Source organism: Tauraco erythrolophus, chromosome 8 (genome assembly GCF_009769465.1).
Source record: "Tauraco erythrolophus isolate bTauEry1 chromosome 8, bTauEry1.pri, whole genome shotgun sequence".
In the NCBI taxonomy this organism is placed as follows: Eukaryota; Metazoa; Chordata; class Aves; order Musophagiformes; family Musophagidae; genus Tauraco; species Tauraco erythrolophus.
The window spans coordinates 18326296-18345445 of NC_141472.1; the positions used below are offsets into that span (position 1 = coordinate 18326296).

At 36.3% G+C, this 19150-nt stretch overlaps 1 protein-coding gene across 1 annotated transcript in view; it reads left to right on the top strand.

The window, feature by feature from the left end:
* Positions 1–3084: 3084 nt before the first annotated feature.
* The window catches only part of SESTD1 (SEC14 and spectrin domain containing 1), a 50638-nt gene continuing 34572 nt past the window's right edge, over positions 3085–19150 (top strand). The window contains 4 exon segments of the mRNA XM_086615761.1: positions 3085–3139; positions 9215–9323; positions 12554–12644; positions 14197–14310. Coding sequence (XP_086471887.1) covers positions 3085–3139; positions 9215–9323; positions 12554–12644; positions 14197–14310 — 369 coding nt within the window.

Genomic DNA, 19150 nt, shown 5'->3' on the forward strand with positions numbered 1-19150 from the left:
TGACTGGTCTGTGGTTCCCTGGGTCTTCTTTTTTCTCCTTTTTAAAGATGGGAGCTATGTTTCCCCTTTTCCAGTTTTGGGAACTTCACCAGATTGCCACGACTTCTGAAATATGATGGATAGTGGCTTAGCAACTTCATCTGCCAGCTCTCTCAGGACCCGTGGATGCACCTCATCCGGTCCCATGGACTTGTCCACCTTCAGGTCTCGAACAAGATTAGGTCTCGAACCTGATCTTCTCCTACTGCGGGCGGTTCTTCATTCTCCCAGTCCCCTGCCTTTGCCTTCCGTGACTTGGGCCATGCCGCTAGAGCTCTTGCCAGTGAAGACTGACGCAAAGAAGCCATTGAGAACCTCAGCCTTCTCCATGTCCTGGGTGGCCAGGTCTCCCGTTTCCTTCCGGAGAGGGCCTACATTTTCCCTAGATCTCTTTTTATCACTGACATATCTATAGAAGTTTTTCTTGTTGCCCTTGATGTCCCTGGCCAGATTTAACTCTATCAGGGCTTTGGCTTTCCTAACCTGATCTCTGGTTACTCGGACAATTTCTCTGTATTCTTCCCAGGCTACCTGTCCTTGCTTCCACCCTCTGTAGGCTTTCTTTTTGTGCCTGAGTCGGTCCAGGAGCTTCTTATTCATCCATGCAGGCCTCCTGGTGTTCCTACCTGACTTTCTCTTTGTTGGGATGCACCACTCCTGATCTTGGAGGAGGTGATCCTTGAATATTAACCAGCTTTCTTGGGCCCCTCTTCCCTCCAGGGCCTCATCCCATTGTACTCTAGCGAGGAGATCCTTGAAGAGGCCAAAGTCTGCTTTCCTGAAATCCAGGGTAGTGAGCCTCCTATGCATCCTCCTTGCTTCTCTAAGTATCTTGAATTCTACCATTTCATGATCGCTGGAGCCAAGGCTGTCCTTGAGCGTCATGTTCCCCACCAGCCCTTCATTGTTAGTGAGAACAAGGTCCAGCAAAGCACCTCTCCTTGTTGGTTCCTCTACCACTTGGAGAACGAAGTCTTTGATACCTCCTAGTGGAAAGTAGACACTGACTTTCTTGAAATTGTTTCACTTTTTTAATATTGGAAAGACATTTAGTTTAATTCATCCTGAGATTCTCTGGAATGTTAAAGTTGGAGAAGGATGTTAAACCTTATTTTTAAACCTCATGATTTTTTTTTTTGCTATGTTCTGATAACCTGCTCTGGTGAGAGTTTTCTTCTAGGAGCGTATCAATGCTGTCACAGAAGAGGGGTAATTGAAAACTTCAGGAGTTCTGGAACAAAGGCTAGGTGTTTGAAATTATTGGCAGTTTTTCTGAGTCACCTCCCTCCACTCTGAATGAACAGAATGCTTCCTTTGGTTGCAGGAAATACTAAACAAAAGAACTATTTTAATCCGTGGACAGTGCCACTACTGTGGCAGGAAGCCAGGCAGTGCTTTCATATTAAATAAATCGGTCTTTTCACAACAGCAAAGAAACATGCTCCCTAGAGTCAGTAAGTTGATGCAAACTTTTGTTCATATGTGAAAGTATGAAGATAATGAAGTGTGTGTGTAGATTTGGGCTTTCTTCGCTGATTATAATAGAGACATTTGTAATAACTTTGAAATATAACTTGGGGAGGAGAGGGAAAAATGATTAACAGATATGTGTTCCACATATTAAGGAAAAAAAAATACTGCCAAACTTAAATAGCTTACACAGGGTGGTTTGAGCGTGGTGTTTGAGAGACAAAAATGACTGCCTGAGTCACTCTCGAATTTTGTGTTTTATGCAACGAATAACCTACAAATTTTTGTCTAAAGCATACAGGAAGCTTCAGCAGATGCTTATTTGAGTAATTGCTTAAAGTGCAAGTTGTCTTGGGACTCAGTTTCCTGAAAGAACTGAAATGTGTTTGTTTCATTCTGTAATATGGGAAATGTGTACTTTATATAATTAATAAAAATGACACTTAAATATGAAGATTTTGAGATAAGGGATGGGAATGAACATTGTGAAGCATTATGCATTGGGACAATAAAAAGTTGTTGAAATGTTATTTCTGTTTCATAATGAAGATAATCATTCTGCTCTTTTTGTTTGCAGTAAAACTCATTGTTTTAACAAGAGTTAGGCTCTCTGTTTGAAATTCTCTGGTTTTGGGTTTTATTTTTTTTTCTCCTAGATCATTTATGATTTTGATTCAGTTAACTTCTTCCCATCAGGGAAAAAAAAGAAATCAGTTTTTTATTTTGACTGGATACTGGTGCATATCCTGAATTGCGTATTTCTGTGCAGGATTTGTGTGTTTTTTTTTTTTATTATATGGGTTGATTTGTGCAAGTATGAATTCAGAAAGACTTGTAAGCAGATGCCAGTTGCTACTGTGTATAGTCTGGAAGAGAAGGTTGCAGTTCAAGCATCTGTTGATTTGTCAGTGAAACACAGAAGCTTAATCACAGTGAATTGCAGTTCATAATGCAATGAAAATGAGATGAGGGTAGTAAGGGATTTGGAGACAAAAGGAGCAGAAGCATTTCCAGCTCTAGGTTAGACATACTTATTCTGGCTGTGGGATGTTTTTCTTTAATTGAAGACCTGCTAATGACAGGGTAATGGCAGTGTCCTGACATAAGTGTGGCAAAATGTATTTAAATATTTAGTATATTCCTGGTAAAATGAGATGGACTATGCTGAAGTATAATTTTATTTACACTTATTTTACATTTGAATGACCAAGCAAACAGATGATCTACCTGTAAATTAGTTGTAGTTTAATGAGGTTGGGAAATAGGACTTTTATATGAATTATCCCAGTGTCCTTGGTTGATTCTGCTTTGATTTTCTTTTATTGATTTATTTATTTAAATGATGATGAGGAAGAAATCTTAATTAAAGATTTACATGGAAAAGTGCATATGTTAATGTTTTTTCTTCAGTTTTAAAAGTACTTGCATTTTGATTACAGTGTTCCGTGCTTCCTTCAGAAGAGTACAAAAGTGTTTTGGCCAGTGCTCTTTCTAATGCAATGTAGTAATTGATTTCCCATGCTTGATAACTTTAACTTCTTGTGTTTCAGAGCTGTGAAAATTATCTCCAGTAGGATGGAAGCTTCAGTAATATTACCCATTCTGAAGAAAAAATTGGCTTTTCTTTCAGGTATGCTTTCTGTTTTCCTAAATTAATCCCTCCCTGCATGTTTTGGATAGGATTTTTAGGTTGGTTACTTGCATTTGCTGGATGTGTTTAACAGGAATACATTGTTGGTTAGCGTTTTGTCATATTTTAAAAGGATCTCTGAAATTTTTAATCTAGCCAAGCTATTGCAGTTGGCATTTAGCACTTGTTTTTGCTGTAGCCTGTAACTCAACGCACAAAGTTGATGTCATGAAGTTTCAGTCCCTATATAAAAGAATGATGGTTTAGCAGGCATCCAAAATAATCCTGTCTGTGTTTTTTATGTGGTTTTAGAAATATAGAGTGAATATTTTGAGGATTTTCGTTAGAAGATTTTTCCTGTTCACCCCTGTCTTTGCTCCAGCATAGAAACAGATGGAAGTAGAATTAGCCTGCATTAAGTAGTTAATTCGGGTGTGGCTGGAATTACTGTTGTGTTCATTAAAACTTCTTGAATCTTGGGTTGAAGGTAACTTTCCCTCCTCCTGATGCCAGAGAAAAACAGTAGGGAATACTGAAAATAATGAATGACATTCTCTTGCTGATTTCACTGCTGTCATGGATAGCTCTTAGTTTTTTGGTGTTTGGTTGTCTACTCCAGGGTAGGTAGATAACTTGCAGAACACTTGTCAACTTCACAAGTGTTGACAAGTGTTGCCATAAATAAATATTCTTCTGGTTTAGTTTATTTTAGCTAGCCTAGTTTAGCCTTCTCCAGTCACTTGAGAAATGAAACCTGTTGCTTTTGTTAATAGAACTTGTTTTGCTTTGAAGTTGCCCACTGTTCCCAGCAATTGTAAATCAAACAATTCCTGTTTAAAAAGAAACAAAGAAACCCCCAAACCTTAACTTACATCAAAGCCTCGGGCAGAGGGCAATTTCTTCCGTAGTAGTAGCAGAGGTGGGGTTTGCTGGTTGTTCAGCATTATATCGCAAGAGGAAGCGCTCATTAACTAGAGTGCATTTTCAATTTGCTATTAAAGCTGCCTGGTCCATTTCGAAGTATGAATGTTCTTAGTGGAAAGTAATTTATTGAGTGGCAGTTTAAATGCTAACCGCTGTTTTGAACCTACATATTTCTAAGTAGGTTTGACCTTTTTGAAATTGTATAGTATTAATGGATGCTTTAATTTAATGAATGGTCAAGGTTCATGCAGTAGTTCTTTTAAGTGTTCTTCAGTGTAGGTGAAGGAACTTAACAAAGAAACCAATTCATGGTCTCTTTAAAGCAATTTTGTTCCATATAGTTTCATAAATAAAAACATATTAATGATTAAAAACAAATAATAAAAAATATTTTAGGAAAATGTTCTCTAGTGTTTATATGTTGCAGTCTCTTGTCATTTTTGAGCTAAATTAGTAGAAATAATGTTGGCCCTGCCTTTTTTTTCTGGGAGCAAAACAGAGTGGTTTCTAATGGAGCAGTGTCTCCTCAGATTTGGAATCCATGACTGTGGAGCTTCCATATTGGTGGGTCATTACAAACAGCAGGGAAAAAAAAAAAAGGCAAGCTACTGATTCAGCTAAAAACCTGAACAACCACTTTAGTGCAAAATGAATTAAAAGATTTCTCATTTTGTAATGCTCTTAGTTGCTCTCCTTAACTTAAACATGTTTTCAGTTTATAAACTACACCACTTCTTCTGAGTTACAACACTCATCAGGTTAATTTCCCCTGATTTTATTTTTCAGGTTTAATTGTAAGCCTAAAGACTCAGATAGACTGAGCGTAGTGCTTTTTTGTAAGACAAGGAGGTATTGTTTGCCACACCTAAAGTCACAATGTGATTGGGTTTATCTCACTAAATGTTGTATTCTGAAGGTGGTTGTAAATATTTATATAACTTTTAATTTTAGAAAGGAGTTACAAATAATACAACCAAGATGAAAAACAACTTTACTGTTTCATTAAATAATTCTTATTGTTTAGTGCGTTAGTATTGTGAAATGTTAGACTACATCTGTGATAGCCATCACTTCTTAACTGGTAACTTTTGGTGATGTTCCTTTAAAGCCCCATTCAGTTTTTTTTTTTTTCAGTATTTCCTTTAAAAATACAGTTTTGAGTTAAAATGATTCTTAGATGGATAAAGATATACCAGTTACCTTTTACGTAAATGGCCATTGTTTTTCACAGAGGAAAAGAATCAGTGATAACTCCTACCTTGTTCTCTCTTTGTGCTGTGGCAGGTTGCCAGAATATTTACCTGATCTGTATGTACTTCATTGCAAGAAAGCTGCACAAAAATCACAGTGTAGGTAGAATATAGACGTTTGAATCTTTTCTAGCAGTGTTTACAAGCTGGGGGAAAAACGTGAGAGTTGTTACACAAGACTTGTCATGAAACTGAATAATTTAGATAATTATTGTGGTCTTTTTTTGAAATGTCAACAAATTACAGCTTTTGGGATTGGTTTGTGGTTTTTCTAGTCAGTTCAGCAAATGCTGTTTAAATCTAGGTATAAAAGCAAGAATTTCTGTGTCTAGTATCTTGCATGAGTAGGCTTCAAGTGCCAATTCTAAACTTTCATTAGTTAGACTCTGTTTAACATTGGAGACTTGCAAGTTTGTAAAAATGAAATATGAACTACTATTAAGTTAACTACTTTTGTGGGGACTGGGCTTTGTCTGTCTCATGAATCCAGAAGTAACTTTGAATAGAACATGTCCTTTCCACTTGTGAATCAGCCGTGGTGAGACTAACTTGCCATAAATGCAAGAAGAAAACGTGTTTTTCTGGAAACCTGTCTTTCTCCAGCCATGTATATATTCATTAGAATGAACAACTTTAATGCGCCGCTCACAAGTTCATCGGTAGGGGAGGAGAGAGAGCGTTAGATAGAATTCTTACAAATTTCGTATCTGATAAGAGTCCTGAGCTGCTGCTCATGGAGTTTTGGACCCTGGAAGTTGGTTCAAGGTGACCCTTTTACTGTTATCTGTAGAAATACCTTCATAACCTCTTGTATTCTTACTTTTCTGATCGCAGGCTCACTCAGTTTGATCTCCAAATTCTGTCCAGTCTGTTTTTTTAATTTTTTTTAATACTTGCGACAGTGTTTTTTTGCTTCTCTGCTCCAGAAATTTTTCATAGTTTCTCCATTTTACAATGTGTAATCTATTTTTGAACTTGGCTGTTGCAAATTTTAGTTTGAACAAATTTATTTTCTGTATTCCTAAAAATTGCTACCCTCTCTTCTCTGAGGATATCCTTATGGATAAGGAAAGACTAAATGATGCCTGAACACTTAAGGAAAGGCTTCTTTATCCACTTTAATGTTTTATTCTTGTTGAGAGATGGTAGCTAACAAGCTACCATTGAATCAATAGGTCTTCTAAAGTATTATTTTACATATGCAAATTTACCATTTTCCTCTTACTTGTTGGGTTTAATGTGAGCTCACTAAGCAGTGTAGCAAGTGGAGAGAAATTATTTTTTCACTCCAAGTGTACAGATGAGAATAAATGTCCAATTTTTAAAACATTGAGGTATTTTTCCTTCCTTCAAAGCATTGAGGTATTTTTCCTTCTTTTTTCTCCCACTTCTCCACTCCAATTTTCAGGCTTTCTGCCATTCAGAAACAGAGAAGGGTGAACAATCTGTACATAAGTGTTGCTTTAGACTGTGACTCCCTTTCTGTGGAAAGGATCTATCCATTTGTCCTTTCCCATATAACACTACTCTTTAATAACTGTATTTCTAAACGTAAGAATTAGAAAGTGCATTGCTGTTTTCCAGCAACAGTTCTCACCCTGAAAAGAGAAAGGGAGGGGAACACAGCTATTGCAATGGCCCACTTAAAGCAGTAGGTACTTTATGAAAATGTGGAAAATATGTGTGTCAATGGATCTTCAGTGTTCTTTGGGGAGTTTGCACAGCTTTGGAAACAAGGGAAAAAACTATTGCAATTAAGATGCCAACATATGTTGTGTAAACAAACAGTGTTTTTTCATTGTCTTGCCTGCATCTCTAACGGATGGGGAGATTTCTTATCAAATTATATCAATATACATGCATCCATCTGCAGCATTACTGTACTGTGTTCGTGCACATTGTCTTATTTCTGCACAGCCATTACTATTCTGTAGAAAGTTGTTCTTTATGATTAGATAGAACTTCAGTTCCTCTAATACTAAGTAACTTTATGAAGCAAAAGCATGATTTAATAGCTTTAACCACATTAACTCACCTAATTTGAGAATAAAAATGTTCTTTCTCAGGTTACAGAAATTTGCTTTGCTTCTTTTTCACCCCAAATTAAACTGAGATTATGATTATCTTTGTACAGTTTTTCTAAAATATGGAGAAAATTATTTAGTAGCTGCCTCATACATGTATTTAAATGGCACTGTAGTGTTTTTTTAAATAGAATAGCTGATACATTAAAACTTATTCTAAAAGCATAATATTGACTAAAATGGAAAAGGCTTTCAGCTACTCTAGATTGTGGAAAACTTACTTTGAAACTGGTTTAATGTAGAGATAGGTATTAGTTTAAAAAAATACTCAAAGATTAAAAGAAAAAACAAACCCAAACTTTTAAGATGACTGAGATTGTGATTTAATATGCTATAAGCTCGAGCACTATATTATGTTTGGATTTATTAATGTTCTTCACTTCATGTACCAATTCCCCTTCCTACTTCTCTTCTCATACTTCTCCTCCAGTTCCTCCCACCAAAATATTTGATTGGGTTTTGAAATTAAGATCTCTTTTCTTTTTGCTCGTTGTAGACATCAAAAGATTCAAGGGCAGAGAGGAGAAAAAAAGTAGATAAGGTGGTTTGCTAAAAACGGTGAATGCATGAGCTAGATGAGTGGCTCCAAATTAAGTGGAAAGATGAGTCACAGCTACCTTTGCCCATTTTACTTAATTCTCTGAGTTAACACTCATTTAGGGGTAAATGTTTTGGTCTCAAGGCCTTCTGCCTTCAAAAGATCACCAGAGATGCCCCTTTACTTGGAGGTGTGGTGATAATGGAAGAGTCAGCTTCACACCTCATTTCCTTCACTTAACAGTATTTGCTGATTGATGCTTTCAGTGAGCTGTCAGTATTTATTTTTCATGTGATTTTGTATTCAGTGGATTTGACTTCAGTTCCAATTTAAGCTATGAGTTAAGAACCTAGTCCAAATGCCTTTTGATTACTGGTTCATACCTGTGTGACTCAAAAGTCAATCTTTCAGAAGAACAACCAGAAGAGGAAACTTCCGCTTGCTTTCAAGATCCTTTTTTTTTAAAAAAAAAAACCTGTGCTTTTCCAGAGACTTTCTTGAGAGTGTGTAGTCAAAAGCAACCCAAACTACAGTTGTAGAACTGTCTGCTTAAATGCAGCACATTGGCATCACCGAACACTTGATCTTACTGGATCTCGTAATGGGCATGTGAGGCCAGCTCTCTCAATATTTTTGTTGCTGATATCGTTTGTATAACTTTTACAAGCAGGGTTTGAAAATGAATGTGAATATTAAAGCAACTGGTTAGAAATATTTATCTTACTTGTGAAGTGACTGTCATGTGTGAGTAGATTGGAAATCTTACGCATTTATGAATGGACTACTTATTTAGAGTACGTGCCATGGGCAGCCTGTGTGGCACAAGATCCTACTTTGTGTAGTCAGTGTTTCTAGGAGATGGTGTGTTCCAGCTGGAGCTGCTGGATACATGCTCACCTTGGAAGCTTACCAGGTTTCTGACAGGCTGGTAGTGTAGAAGGTGTAGGAGATAATTTTTGACAATGTAATCTAGATATGCAACAATAATACTTCTGGAAAACTTGATATGTATTGTTTACGTTGTCAGTACTAGATGAAAGACTATGACAGCTACAGATGTGGTCTATGTTCTGAAACCTTGGTGATGCCTTAAATAGCAATGTGGTGAATGAATCCTTACAACTGAGAGGTGAAATGTCAGTTGTGATTTTCACAGCAACTTTAAAGATTACTTTTATGATGTATTTTGAGACTATGCAACTACAAAGTATTTCTTTTACCTTAAAGCCATCACGTTATGTGTCTAATGACTTTTCCTTCCCCCTCTCTCCCCAAACAGGAGGGAAGGACAGAAGAAGTGGCCTGATTTTGACAATTCCATTATGCCTTGAACAGACGAGTATGGATGAGCTGAGTGTCACACTAGACTACCTTCTGAGTATCCCAAGGTGATTTCAAAGGCATCCTGTTCAGGGCTGCCTTCTTTTCCAGTGGTCGAAGGGATCTTTTTATTTGTTTTAGTTTTTATTTGCTGTTTAATACCAAATGACTTTTACATGAAAGTTTGTTTACAACGAGAAAAATGAAAGTGTCTGACTGAAATAGAAACACATCTTAATAAATTAAGGGATGTCTACTAAGGCTTGGATATGTCCTTTTATTCTGTATACCTGGCTTTGGCTTTTTTTTGTCCTGTGTATTTACTCACTCCTTTCTTGCGATATCTTTGGTAATTTGTTTTTAATGACAATGCACTTAAATTACTGTCTAAATTAATGAACCATTCTAATGAAACTCCTAAATGTGCAAAAGTAGTGTTTCCCAAAGTAAAAAAAGCTTCCTCCTCTTTCTTTCTTTGCTTTGCGCCTAATCTTTGTAGCTGTAGTGCTTAAGTGAGCACTGAGTCTGAAAACATGAGGTCTGACTAAAGTTAGTGAGCGACTCACATGTTTAAGATACTGCTTAAATGTATTGAACCACGACTTGAGTGTCCTGTCATCTAGACCTTGCTGTAAAATCATTGTGATTAAATTCTGCACCTGCAGCCCTGCAAGCTTATCGTGACAGTTCTCAGTCCTAGCTTAGTTAACTGCATTTTTTTCTTAAGATCCAGAGATCAATCTTTATCATGGCTTTGTTTTGTTCTCTTGTGCCACTGATTTTAAAAAAGAAGAGCCTCTTAGATAAATGCTTGCTTTTTTATTCCTTTTAATTCCTCTTTTGGAAACAGGAACAGTGGCATGAGTAAAGACTGTTTAGTGTACTTTGCATTTTGCAATTCATAAATGGTTTTAAAACACAATTAAATGATCTGATTTTTTGGTACTTAATATTGTTTAAAAAAATTCTTATTGGGGAGAGAATAAATTCAGGTTGCCTACACTTAAAACATCAGTAGGTGTATTGAGTATATTGCACAATGTTTTAGTCATGGAAGTTTTAAGGTTTTTCAGACAGCTTACTGTCTTTTGTAGAGTGATGAAAATCAAATGATCGTCCGTGCAAGTCATCTCATTGACTTAAGGACTTAGCCTTATTTATGGAACAGATGCAGGCATTGTTGTTCTAGCAAGCATTAATTATTCTGCAGTCTCATCCTGATGTATGTTTTTACATGTATTAGTGTAAAAATAACTGTCTAAAAATTCAACCAAAGTATTCTTTGTACTCTCTACAAACTGGGAAATCTCGAGAGCAAAGTTAAATATTCCCATATCTAATGTTCTGTTTGTCAGTCATGGGAAAAAATGACCTCTCTTTTATGGTGGTGGTACAGAAAAATCATTGTCATTTTTGTTTGCATGTTGTTTTTTAGTGGGAAATGCAAACTTTTTAGCCTAAACACTTGGCTTTCTTGTTCTGGAAAGATTTGCTGAGCAGTGTTTGAAAAAAGGAGGAGCGTGGGGAGGGATGTTGTTCCAAACCCAGATAGCTGTCCGAGAAACACTAATGTTGCTTTTTTTCCCCCCCAAGTTCTATGTGTAAGGTACCCTAATATGTTTAACTCTTGATTCAGTTGTGCATGACGTATGTTGTAACTGTAACTGTTTTGAAATATGCATTATAGTGTTGATCCATAGCTGTGTACAAAACTTGAGGCACAACTGTTTATAGTGTCTTGGGTAAAATTTCTTTGGGGTGTGTGCGGGGGGAGTGTGTGTGTGTAAAGCTTTCCCAAAACTTCAGACAACTGATTCCTGGTGTTACAAGTCTGCTGTTACGTCTTTCTTTGATGCTATTTAAAATTCTTGGGTTCTGAAGAGGTCTCTTCTGAATCCAAGAAAAATTAAAGTGGCAATGTTATACTATTGTCTGTGCATACTGAAGTTTGCTCCCGTTGTTGTATTCTGTGTATTGTGGCTCAAATCACCATGTTTTTTATTTTAACTTTCATACAAGCATTTATGTTTGTGTTGGCTGAACTTTTCAGAAGTGGTAGCTCACTTTTGAATTCAGTTGGTTGTTTAGGTGTTTAGTGTTTTTTAATAAGTTTAGTGGTAGAGAAGAGTAGACGCTGATACTGCTAGATTCCAGTAAGCATCTGTCAAGATGCTATAGTAACACTATTAATCTTATTCTTTAAAGTAATGGTAGTGTGCCTTTTGAGTTCATTCTGATGAAACATTTCACAGATAAAGCCTAAATGTTCAAAGTGCTTCCAGAAAAATCATATGTGTGATATTAGGGTTTCCTTAAAACCAAAATCATGTATGGATTGGCAGCCAACTTTGTAATTATTTTTTGCTAAATAGACTAGTAAGGTGCCTTCTTTCCCTTTGTTTAAATTCCAAATCCCATACCTGATGGAAGCACAAATTAAACATGAAATGCATAACAGTTAAATTTCTCAGTAACTAGTGCTAAAATTGCAGGCTTGCTTCTGTGTCCTCTTCTGCCTGCTGCTGTGCCAGTTCTGAGGAGGTAGCACTTGCCAGCTGTTGGTGACATACAGAGGTTGCTGCTACCATTGAACACTGCCCAGCTGTTGTGAGCACCTTGTTGCCAGCTTCAGTTAGAAATAAGCTGGAGAGGTCTTTGTGGGAATGTACAGAGAACAAGGAACGTTTTCACTATTTTCTCCCATTTTGGTACTAAGGCAGAAGTACCTTTGAATTTTTGGCTTCGCAGCTGCAGACTCAAACCTTATTAGAAGAAAAGGATATTATGTCAGTCTGAAATACTCTTTCTTGTAGATCCATATGCAAAGCCTCAGTCCTTGTAGAGGCTTTTTGTGACCTACAATTTCTAGTCTGTTTGTTCAGGAAAGAAATTTAAGCATATTTAAACAGTTTCCTTCTAGGACATGCATCAAGTGTAGCTGTATCCTCGAATCTGCACCAATTCACAAGTAACCTTGTGAAAACTGATATCACTTTCTTTCTTATGAAACTGTAAATCAGCCTCTTCTTTCTGAGGATTTTGTGAAGTTTATGGTTATGAAACCTTTTCAGAGTTGCTAAAGTTTAAATAAATGCTTATATTATGTAATTTGGGCTATATTAATATGAGCATTGAAATTGAAAGTTAATTCTAAATGAGTAAACTTTATCAGATAGTATTTTTATAAGTAGAAAAACTATGTAGTTGTATTTTTTGGTAGAGTTGAAATCCAGAGTCATTGTGATATGACACTTGTTCATGAATTTTATTTTTTTCCTAAGTGTTTTTCTTCTTTTAGTGAGAAGTGTAAAGCTAGAGGATTTACTGTGATAGTGGATGGCAGAAAATCTCAATGGAACGTGGTAAAGACAGTTGTGTTAATGCTACAGGTAAATAAATTTTTATACGTTCGTAGTTGACTGATTAGTTTTATAGATGTGAACCCAATAGCTGTGTTATTGTAGAGAGAGTAAATTCTTTCTTGAGAAATAGGCAATTTATGACCTTTTAAAATCACAGAATGTGGTTCTGCAACAGTTCTGTGTAGGAAGAAACAGTCTGAAAAGCGGATGATACACCTCACTCAGGGACGAATTCATGACATGCGAGAACACATGATTGTAGACCTTTCTAAAACAGAGGTTTAGTTAAAATAAACAAAAAAACCCCAAACAAACAAAAACGCCCCAAAACCAACCAAACCTAAACACAACAACAAAAAAATACCTAACAAAACCAAACCAAACCAAAAAAAACACCCTGTCAGAAATATGCTCCTGGCATCGTCAACTGTGAGGAGTAGGAATATCTGCAGGGCAACATTTCACACTGATAGTGCAGCTGAGCAGGAATTTGCTATAGTTGGTTCTGCTCCATATAGTAATTCCAATCACAAATTATATTTGGGATACTATGCAAAGTAGGAGAAGAAGAAAAGTGCCAATTCCCAATTAAAGAAATTCATAACAATTTATTTTAGCTTGTCAGAACTGTGCTGTTACAGTGAAGTCTTATTTCTGCTCAACAGTATAGGTTGTTTTCCCGTCTCAGTGGTCAAAGAAAGTGCAAGATACAGCACTGAATAGATTAGAGAACTTGGCCTACTGCTTTTTTTACTGCACAGGTGGTTTCTCTTAATCAGAGTGGTTTTCCTCTCTGACTTAGATGAAGCTTCAGAAAGTGCATCAAATACAAATGATTTCATTTTTTTTGTCCTGCTGGCTCATTGTTGCTCCTGGGTTTTTAAGTCTATTTTTTAAGTCTATTTCAAGGTGTCTTTCACTTGTTCTTGACTAAGATGGCATTCTTATTAATAGTTATAGTAGTTGGATCCACTGTATTCTGATTATGATCTTCACTGAGCTTTTACTTCAGCTAATGTGCGTTTGTGACGTTTAATGGAAGCTTCAGCTAGTGGGGAAGGTAACTGCCCATGCTCAGATTTCCCTGGCTTCCATTCAGCACACTTCTGGGCAGTGTGATGCCTGCAGAAATACAAGTTGCAGATTTGTCGTTTTAATTTGAGAAGGAATCATTAAAGAAGATTTTCCTATGTAAGCTAATCACTTGTGCGGACCACTTGAGATTTCTCTCTGCTTGGACACACGTAGTTCTCAGAGGTGCTGACTGGTCATCAGACACTTCTGTGTTAAAAATATTGTCTACTTTTAAATAGTTTTTGGATATTCATTACAATGGTGCAAGAATGAAATATCTTTTTTTCCATAATGAAAGGGCTTAGTATTAACATTTCAGCATATTAATTTAAATTATTTAATTTAAATAAATTTTACAGAGAGAAATAAAACTCTGAAAAAGTAAAATACATTCCACTCAGAAATCATAGCAGTGGAAAAAAAGTTCTTGACTAGATGATGATGTATATGTGGTAAATGAAGGTTTAATCTTGAATGCTTTACTTATTTTTAATTTGTTTTACAGAACGTTGTTCCAGCTGAGGTGTCACTTGTTTGTGTAGTAAAGCCAGATGAATTTTGGGATAAGAAGGTTACGCATTTCTGTTTTTGGAAAGAGAAAGATAGACTTGGCTTTGAGGTAAGTTCTCAAAGATACCATTTCTGGAGTATGAGAATAATTGGATGAAAATTAATGTCTCTTTAAAAATAGTTATATTGCAGATGCTTTGTGGATATCCTTAACAAACCACTGTGGCCTTCTAACTTTTTCCTTCTTTAATAAGAATATTAAATGAAGTAGATCTCAAATTAGAAATGCGTGACATTTAATTCTTTGCTCAGGAAGAGAATGAAGCTGTTTGATACATATCGTGGGTGTTTAAGCAAGAAACTGTTGTACAGGGTTTAGTGTGAATTTCTTTAATGACTGTAACAGACTAGAGATGCATGTTATATGGTGTCGCTAAATCAGTAGTAACCGTTTTGAAGTACATCTTGTTGGTGTTGCATGTATCTTCTCTCATTTTTTGACTTCTTTGACATTCATAACAAAGGTTATAGGTCCTTTTAATTTGCCAAATGTAAACTCATATTGTTGTTAGCTTATGAGGCAGAGCGTGTACGAGAGATTACACAGTGATATTAGCAGTTCTGTTCTTTTTATCTTTTGGGGAGGTTAATGGAAATCTCAATTTTCAATTGTATCTTCAATATTTCCAATGCTTTTTGAAACTGATCTTGCTTGAACTACAACAGGCTTATTGTGCGCACCAAATACCAAAATGTCTACTTGTTTTGTACAACAAAGCTCTTAGCATCTTTTTCATGAAAGATTGAATAGAAAAGTGTTTTGCAGCCTTGTCCAATGCTGTGCAATTCTTTCTGATGGTAAGATTATAACGTTCTTGAATGCTCTTGTTGAAAACTTAGTTCAGGGAAAATGGGAATTGGAAGGTGGCAGCTGAAATGTTATGTAACTGCTAAATAATATAAATGTAAGGACTCTGTCATCCAGATATAATGCTGTTAATTCATATGAATTTTGTCTTAAGTGTCGTATCAGACTTCACCTAGAATAGGTGGCTTTGTTTTTGGAAACCATTCCTCCATGTGAAAGTGCTCTGAAGGAGTGTGGGAGTAAGGGGTGAGATTCTTATTTTCAGTCAGATGACCAAACCTTTTTTTAATCTGCTTTAAGATTCCTTTTATTATGTTACTTCATTTTTTTTTATAATCTGCCTTAAAGTCTTGTAAGTAAGGAGATCCTGCACGTTTGCCTTCAGGCTGTTTATCTTGCAGATGAAAATGATATCTTCTTTTTGAATAGTTCTTTAAAGACAGATTTGAAAGGTAGCCTAAGTTCGACAAAGCAATCCAAAGGATCTCTGAACAGCCACTTGTGCGTTTGAGGGTCTGCAGTCAGCAACATACTCAATAGAGGTAGCGAAGTGCCTGAAATTTTGCTACTAGAAGTGGTTCCAACTGTGATCATCTTGTGACTTGCATTACAGTTAAACTCTTCTGGGTTTCACAGATGTCTGTCTGTCCCTTCACCTCAATCCCTTGAGAGGACTGGCAAGGAGGCGTGATCAAAGTATATTTCCGTCTTGAAGTTCAGCACGTAGCAGCTCAGTCCTAGCTTCTTTAATCAAAAACATGAGTATCATAGTGTCCACCTTTTGTAAACTAGCCTATTATTTGGAGCACATCCAAGGTGATAATTAAAAAACAGACCGAATCAACCATCTGTACTCAAAAGGATGGTTTAAGAGCTTGTGTTTAGTAAGTAACTTAAGTTTGTGATATTCGGTTTCACACGTGCTTTCAGGACATAAGGTAAACACCAGAGAGTAGCAGTAGTAAAGGTGAACCTCCATCTTAGCAGTTTCTACTGTATGATTTAGGCTCTTTTCCCGTCTTCAGACATGTAAATATGGTCCTTGGACAAGTTCAGGAAGCCTTAGAAGTTGCAATATAAAATAATTTTATACAGTGGCTGTTACTGTATACATAGTGGTATTGCCAATTTGTAAGTTCATCATCTAGAAGATTTATGTTGGATTTTTCTGTAATATGATTCAGCTAGAATCTATTTCTAGGTAAATAAGCAGAAAGCCTGCAGAAAATATGGTAACAAAGCAGGGATAATTTTACATGGCTATGATAACAAAGGAGAATTTTTTTTTTGTGTAAGGATTGACTAGCATTAAATGATAATTCTGTAATGAAATACTGTAAGCTTAGTAACTTAGTTCTGTAACTTAACCTTTTGGTTTCTGTTTCTAAAGTACTTTTTTAGTTACTGAACTGTAAATGTTTCTCCCTGACCTGAAATTTTCATTTAAGATACTCTTAAATTAATGGTTCTGAAGTGTTAGGAAGAAGAAAATAATTAAATTATTAGACATGCAAACATAGATCAAAATCTGTTAATTGTAAGAAAAGTAGTCAGTGATGTATCCTTTTATAATAACAATAATCATAGCATTAAAACACAGCAGCTGCTTCCTAGGCAGGAGGGGAAAACTTCAGATTTGGCTCCCTGTATCTTGGCTTGATGGCAGATCAGAAGTTAGTATGGGTAGAGGATAATAAAAAGTAGTTGCTGAATTCTCATTTTGGTTGATAGATCTTTGCTCTTGAGTTTCCCTTCTGCTAATTCAGAAGCTCTGAAAACAGGGTGAGACTGGTTGCTTGCACAAGGGGCTGCCATCAGCTTTGGGGCAGTTGTTATCCAGCTGAGATTGGATAATGAGCAGATGCTGATAGAGGGTTGTTATAGATGTTTCTGAAGAGACTATGTGATACCATAAGCTTTTGCTTGTTTTTTTTTTTTCACTTTCTTGAGGGTTTTTTTGGTATTTATTTTCTTCTATGCAATAACTCATATTCTTGAATGGCATTCTTTATTAAAGGACAGAGAAAGCTGAGAGAACAGTAGGAAAAATCTTGTGCTTTCCCAGATGATGAAGAATCACCCATGGTATTAGACAAGCTTTTGTTCTTTGCTATTCGTTAACTCTGGGTTGTCAGCTACTTGGTTGTGATTAGGAAAACTGGCTCAGAAAAAATGACCTACCTTCTCTGTGCTCCAAATAATGTTTGTGTTAGACAGTGGTATGTCTTTGCTCTGTTCCTGATGCGAGTGCAGAGCACCGATAAGGCTATGGAAGCCTCTAAGACACGCACAAATCTACAGCTGCGTAATTGTGTATTACTGGCAGTAAAAACAAAGCAACACCCAACTCGTGTTTTGGATCACGGATTAGATTTGCATAACTATTATGAAAATCCAAGATTGCTTGGATTGATCTAAAAATTTAAATGGAAGCATGAAATATTTTTCTTCAGTTGAGTGTAATCTAATTTTTATTTCAAGTAAATGCTATGTAACTGTGATTTCTAATTTCTAATGGGGGATCATATCTACCTCCTATGCTCTGCCACCTGATCCGTTTTTAATACGTTGCTTAATGTTGCCATATGAAGCCATTAATTGCAATGCCTTCCTTTCTGTTCAAAGGCAGAGATCCTCTGATTCAGAGTGAGATGTGGTGATGATGAGTTGCAAAGCACTGAAAGTAAATGTGGGAACTGAGATCAAAAGGCTACTGGGTGGATAAGTATAAAGAGGTGGGCTGATTCAGCTGAGTAAAAGTGCATGTCCTTATTCCTGATTAGTGTTAGTGTTGGTTTTGGACCTGCCTCAGATCAATTCCCATTTACCCTCCAGCAGAGCTTTCCTCTGTCCTTTTATTCCTCTCTAAAATGCTTGTTAGCAACCAGTTCATGTGTTCATCGCAGCAATTTTTTTCTGGTCCTGTGCCCATGCTTCATAATAGAGGAGTTGTCTTAATAATTGTTCCAAGGGTGTCTTTCAGCTGAAATGTTGCATATATACACTGCAATACTTAATACTGTTAATGTTTTTAAATAAATGAAGAACGGGGTTTGAATATAAAAATTTCTAACTGTGTTTTGGAGGATTGGGAGGTGTTGCTTTTTGCTTTTTTTAATATACACTACATAGCGTTGTCAAACACACAGCTCTTTGTTAGTAGCCATAGTGTGTTGTACTTGACTGAGTTTTTCATATGAGCATATCTAGGATAACCAGAGGAAAATGTGTACCATAAAAGCAGAAGAAATAAATGTACAAGTGTGTACACAATACAAAATTCCTGACAGACTGGTGGGGTGGTTTTTTGCGTGTGCCATTCATTTAAAGGAATGGGAGGAAAAATAATCTCTAAGCCTAGTTTAGATGTTAGATTAGTCCTTCAAAAATCAGTTTGTGTTGAAAGCAAGGAGGAAGAAAGTATGCTTGCTGTTCTTCTCCTTGTGGAAATCAGGAAACAAAATTTAAAAGTTCACTTAGGATTCTGAGATAAAAAATCAAGGGCTTTTAAAAATAGAAAAAAAAGAGAAAGGAATAAAGGTGGTAAACTAATTGGAGACTAAACTAATTGGAAACTAAACTACTAAACTATTTGGAAAAATCAGACCTTTGTGTATATAGCGAAAGGATCCTGATAGTCCTGAAGTCTAACATCTGAGTAGTTTGAAATGCTTCATGGCTGCAGGGAGCTGCTAACAACTCTTAAGTCTCTAGTAATAGTGTCAGAAATTTCTTATGATAATATATCAGCAGAATCAGCTCTGGAAAATCTCTAGTCATCAATATGCAGAGGAGTAAAAATTTCCTGGATATCAACCTGTCTGTGGTCCATACGCTTGCATATCAGAATTGCTCTGGAAGAAATATTAGCTAGCTGACTTTTCTTTTTAGATGTTACGTAGCTGAAAAATAGCTAGTAAGATCTGTCATTTGTTTGACAGTGTAGGAACTATTTAAGAAAACAACTGGAAAGGCTAAATCAGATGTGATTAGACCACAGTTTTTCTTATCAATCCCCAATTCGAGTGAAGTAACTCTTCTTGTCTACTTAAGTATCTACTTAGGTATGTACCACTGACTT